At 35.6% G+C, this 6,105-nt stretch overlaps 1 protein-coding gene across 1 annotated transcript; it reads right to left on the minus strand.

The window, feature by feature from the left end:
• Positions 1-2,462: 2,462 nt before the first annotated feature.
• Positions 2,463-4,856, minus strand: LOC121008176 (protocadherin gamma-B2-like). The gene has a single exon (XM_040440610.1). The coding sequence runs from the start codon at positions 4,854-4,856 to the stop codon at positions 2,463-2,465; it is 2,394 nt and encodes a 797-aa protein (XP_040296544.1).
• Between the last annotated feature and the right edge of the window lie 1,249 nt (positions 4,857-6,105).

Consider the following 6,105-nt stretch of genomic DNA (forward strand, 5'->3'; position numbering starts at 1 on the left):
TTATATCTCTATATAATGTGGTGTGAAAATTCTGTAGTACACATTTTTGTCCACTAGATGGCCGCAAACCATATGTATGAGAAGGTCAATAAGGGAGGGGGAAAATGGGGATTACATTACAGTTTTCAAATATACCTATGAACTCAGAGTTGAAGTTGCTGAAACCACTCCTATCAGGTTAAGGAGCCAATAGTATTTTCTTTAGGAACACCCCTTTTGTGATGTCATGTCTGCTATTTAAATCAATGTAATGTGAAAAAAGCTCTCTTCTACCATGGCTCAGGGGGTTGAGAAGATGCTTTCATGAAACCACCTAGTGTGTCTGGTCTCACTATGAAAGCAGTATGATACGTACATACTTATACTTCTAATTGATTTGGCACCACACAAACAAGATAAGAAGCGCATGAATTGTGATAGACGTAGCTGTCATATAGCTTAGACATAGCTGTCATATAGCTTAGATACATACATCTGTCATATAGCTTAGATACATGTAGCTGCCATAGAGCTTAGATACATATAGGTGTCATATAGCTTAGATACATATAGCCGTCATATAGCTTAGATACATATAGCTGCCACGTGGCTTAGATAGATATAGCCATCATATAACTTAGATAGATATAGCCGTCATATAGCTTTGATAGACATAGCTGTCATATAGCTTAGATACATATAGCTGCCATAGAGCTTAGATACATATAGCCGTCATATAGCTTAGATAGACATAGCTGTCATATAGCTTAGATAGACATAGCTCTCATATAGCTTAGATACATATAGCTTCCATAGAGCTTAGATACATATAGCTGTCATATAGCTTAGATCTTAAATCTTCTGCCTGTGTGAGCTAGAAGATAATCATGTGACTGTTTTTTTTATGCAAAGTTAGGATGTGCAGAGCAGGGCGCGGGGAAGGTCAGATTATTCACTCCCACAAATATTCATGAGGGCGAGCTCAGGCATTGTTGTTATACTGCCCCTCAGCATGTACTTCAGCATGTAAACACAGCAATAACAGAACCATGAAAAGGTGTAAGTATGAGTTTTTCTCTTAAGAAATCAAGCTTAACTAATGTATATGTAAGTCCTACCTAGTACAACACACAGCAATACAGAACAAAACAGGCACACTAGAGGAAGATTTTCTTTGTAACTGCTCTCTAGTATGGCCAAGAGATGAAGATCCTATACAGGCGACCTAGAATATCACAATAGAGTTAAGGATAGGCAAATCGGTTCTACTGAATTGGTATTCGTTCTGAATACACAAGCTAAAGGGTGCTCATTATCATAAGGGAGACTAAAAAATATGCATGAGTATTGTATACTAGGCGACATTACTCTTGGTTTCTAGGAAGAGTATATACAAATCGCATATCTTTATTTTTCTGGCAATAGATAGGATATCCCCTCTTTTCTTTTTTTTGTCAGGCAAGCTAATTTGCATACCTTTGGCTTTCTGGGAAAAATATTCAAATTGGCTTTTCTCCCAAAATAGAAAAGAATGCTAATCTTTTCTCATGCCAGCCAAATTAAGATAGGCGATTTGCATATACTCTTCATAGAAACCAAGAGTAATGTTGCCTGGCATACAATACTCATGTATATTTTTGGTCTCACTAATGATACAAATCACCCCAAAGAGTACCCCACGAGGCCAGTCAACTAACTAAGGCAAATTTCTTTTGGGATAGTCTCTTTTTCTTCTACTTTCATGTAATTGTTACTTCAAGGTTTCTCTTGTTCATTTGAAGCTTATCTAAAATGGTGAAATGGAATTACTAATTCTTAAAGAGATTGTCTGATTTGCTATACTGAATAAGAAGGTGAATAAGAAGCAGTTGACGTAAATGGGGACAGCGGAACGGTAATCACTGCTTATACCTGAGCATAGTGAGCAGGTAAACAGTGAGGACAACAAAGCTTTTTAACCTCAATTTTTTTTTTAAATCATGAAATGAATCGTGAAAGGTTCACTTATCTCTAATAACAATGGTTTTCAAAAGGATATAACTACTTTAATAAGCGGTACAGTCATAACAAATTTCATGAGCACATGGAAAAATATTTATGAACAAAGTTTAAAAGAAAAAAATATGTTGTTAACAAATAATATTTTAGATTAAATTTTCCAGGACCACTTAAAATAATTTAAGCTGCAATAACACGTTGTGATGGGAAAAAAACCTGTTGTAGTAAATTTATCAAAACTGGTGAAAAAGAAAAGTGGCTTAGGTCCCAATAGCAATCGATCAGATAATTTTTTTTTATTTTCCAAAGGAGCTCTGAAAAATAAGAGATAGAATCTGACGGGCTTTTATGGGCAACTAAGCTACGGTACTTTTCCTTTTCACCACTTTTCAGAAATATCCCCCAATTTGTCAGCATCATAAATTTCTTGCATTCTCAAAAAACATTCTGTATACTGAACAAAAAGATTCTATAGCTTTTACAACCTATGGAAATGTACACCTTACCAGAGCAACTTGTTCAGTGGACACATTTTCGTCAACAACAGCAGAATCACTGGTGTCTATGAGATTCTCTGTGGGGACATTCTGCATTGGCTTCAGATAAGCAATTTCATTCTGCTTTGAGTCCAGAGTCACACACACATCATATGAGAATGGGAAAGGTAAACTTGTATCACTAATCTCAGAAGGACATCCCAGGGTGAACTGAGGGTACATATTTCTATTATATGTTCCAAAAGAAGGAGGTATACTTGACTTTTGGCACTTAAAAATAACTGTAATCAATACTGTTATAATGAACAATAAGGAAATCAGAGCTATGGCGACTACAAGGTAAAAGGTTGCATTAGAAGAAATTTCTGATTTACTTGGATGGTGCTTTATCTCTGGTAAAACCTGCTGAAAGGTTTCTGCTACAACCATATTTATTGTGACTGTAGATGACAAAGATGGGACACCATTATCTTTTACCAGAACCACAATCTTCTGCCTCAAAGATTCCATATCTGGAAGATCTCTTCCAATTCTGATTTCTCCAGTATATTGGTCAATGGTAAATAAAGATGGTTCTTGAACTTGTAAAAAGTGATAGGAGAGCCAGGCATTGTGTCCAGAGTCAGAGTCCACTGCAATCACTTTGGTGACTAGATAACCTTTCTTAGCAGAGTGAGGAATAAACTCAAATAATGCTGATCCCTCAGTCTCTGGTGATGGGTAGAGAATTTTAGGAGCATTATCATTCTTATCAATTATACATATCCTCATTGTGACATTACTGCTTAGAGGAGGAGATCCACTGTCTTTAGCCATCACCTGGAACTGAAATTCCCGCAACTGTTCATAGTCAAATGACCTCTGGGCATAGATCACTCCACTTATTGAATTAATGGAAATATATGATGTGACTGGAATATTGTCAATATTTGAGCCTATTATAGAGTAAATTATCTGAGCATTCTCATTATCATCTGGGTCTGAGGCATGGACAGTGTGCAATGAAGTTCCAGCAGGAGTATGTTCTGGAATATAAGCAACATAGATAGGCTTATCGAACAGTGGACAATTGTCGTTTATATCAAAAATGCTTATATAAATTTCCTTCTTAGTAACCATTTGAGGGATGCCTCCATCCTCAGCTATAATGGTGATATTATAAGTAGAATGTTTCTCTCTATCCATGTAACTTGCAGTCACAAGTTTGTAGTAATTGTTAGAAGATGGAATTAATATAAATGTACTGGTTTCTGATATTTGACATGAAACTTCACCATTTTTCCCAGAGTCTAAATCTTTTATATGAATTAATGCAACAAGTGTCCCAGGTGCAGAATCCTCTGGAATAGGTGTCGTCAGTGAAGCAAGCATTATTTCAGGTGCATTATCATTGACATCCTCTATTTGTATTATTATAGTACATTTAGCAACAAGACCTCCACCATCTGTAGCTTTCACAGTCATCTGGTATGTTTTTGTTAACTCATAATCCAATTCTCCTTTTGTTGTAATAATTCCAGATTTAGAGTCCAAAATAAAGACATCATATGCTTTTTCTGGGATATGACTAAATAAGTATATAACTTTGGCATTGGATCCTTCGTCTTTGTCAGTAGCATTAAGTTGAAGAACAAGGGAACCTACTGGTGAATTTTCATTTAAATTGATTCTATAGGTGTCCTGACTAAATACTGGATAATTGTCATTGACATCTTGAATTGAGATTTTGATAACAGCAGTTCCAATTTTCTGAGGATTTCCTCCATCAGATGCAGTCAGAATTAAAGTATATATTTGTTGCTTCTCTCGATCAAGGCTTTGCTCCAAGATCAGCTCTGGATGTTTTATCCCTTCACTGTCAGTTTTTTCCCCTAAGGTAAAATGTGGATTTTGGCTCAAAGTATAACTTCGTAAAGAATTAGTCCCGATATCCAGATCAAGTGCATTTCCCAGAATAAAACGTGCACCCGGGGAAGCAGACTCACTTATTCCTAGCTCAAAAATAGTGTGAAAAAATATTGGTGAATTGTCATTTATATCCTGGATTTCCACCTTGACAGGATAAACATTCACAGGATTTTCAGCCAGAATCTCAAGTTCCATAAAGCAGCTCTGCTCTGATCCACAAAGCTCTTCCCTATCTATCCTGTCACTGACATATAAGTTGCCATTTTCTATGCTTACATTGAAATAATTCCTGCTGGCATGGGGGACAATCCTTAACTTTCTTATTTCTAATTCATTAGTATTCAATCCTAAATCCTTCACCAAATTCCCAACTACGGCATTTATCTTTATTTCCTCTAGAATTGAATAATGAAGTGGATTAGAAACAGCCACAGAACACAAAGTAAAGCACAAAAATATTACTTGCCATGCCATGATGTCTATAGAAGAAAGGTCTTGTATTGTTCTTTAAAATCCAAAGAAAGGTGCAATATATGATCCTGAATCATAGGAGGAAAATTATACAAATTCAAAGAGGAGGGGTCTCCTTCTTGAAGAACTCCAATATCTGGTTATTCTAAGTATCACCAGCTCTACACACAGAATATTCAGATTGTCTACCATCTTATCCAACACTGACATCATGAGGACAAATGTAAGAACTGCAAGAGTATACTTACAATATTCAGCATACTCTTTTAATTCATCATATTATCAGCTAACATGCAATCACATGATAAAGGAAATCAAAACTACATTATTAATTATATTGAATAATAATGAGCAGGTGCTCCAAACAAATATTTCTATACTACATTTAATGAACATAAATTTTTTTTAAAAATACAATAAATATACATAGAATACCAATGTAAAATTATAAAGATATTATCAGAATTGCATCTAACTATTCCAATCCAGACATTTGCTGCGGGACCTGCAGCTATAAATAATGTGGATCCACAGATATATATAAAGAGTGTCAAAAATTATATATAATAATAAATGCAGCATGTCAGTTAAAAAATAACGATAAAACACCAAATCTATGGCTTATACATAGTCCAAAGAAAGCTTTATAGTAGTATAGATATATTGTGCGGTATTTAGACAGTCGATAATGTCAAATAGTTTTGGACTTGCAATAACATAAAAAATATCAGGTGGCTAGAAATACAAACACTCATCACTCTAGCTTCATCGGTCCATTAGGACAAAAACACAGTGCTAAAGAATGGTAGCCAGGTGGATGAGCTAAATATCACATGTGATCTTTATGCGGCTTTTAGTTACCGCTGTGTCGTGCACTCTCGGTTCTCTGCTTCATGGTTTGCAGTATTGACGAAACACATCTGCGGCCTCGTCAGGGGCTGTGTACCACCCTGCACCTGTAGTGTTATTCCACTTGAGCCGAACACAGAAGGTTAGCTGTGACTTGCAGTACTACAAACTCACAATGCTGTACTTTATAGTGCTATGGATTGCCGGCTTCAGAACAGATGTCTCTTTCTTTGGTTCAGCTGTATCATTCGTGGTTCTTTATTTTTAGTAGTGCAAATCCATAAGTTAACACAAAATAAAGATGATAAAAATAAAGTCACATGCCAATCTGAATTTTTTTTTCCTTTCTGAATCAGGTGAGCCGCCCATTGTTATTATACTACATTATTAATTAAATATATTT

The sequence above is a fragment of the Bufo bufo genome, chromosome 1, assembly GCF_905171765.1.
Source record: "Bufo bufo chromosome 1, aBufBuf1.1, whole genome shotgun sequence".
Classification (NCBI taxonomy): Eukaryota; Metazoa; Chordata; class Amphibia; order Anura; family Bufonidae; genus Bufo; species Bufo bufo.

Coding starts and splice junctions, on each gene's coding strand:
- LOC121008176 (XM_040440610.1), bottom strand. CDS start 4,856: ATGGCATGGCAAGTAATATTTTTGTGCTTTACTTTGTGTTCTGTGGCT.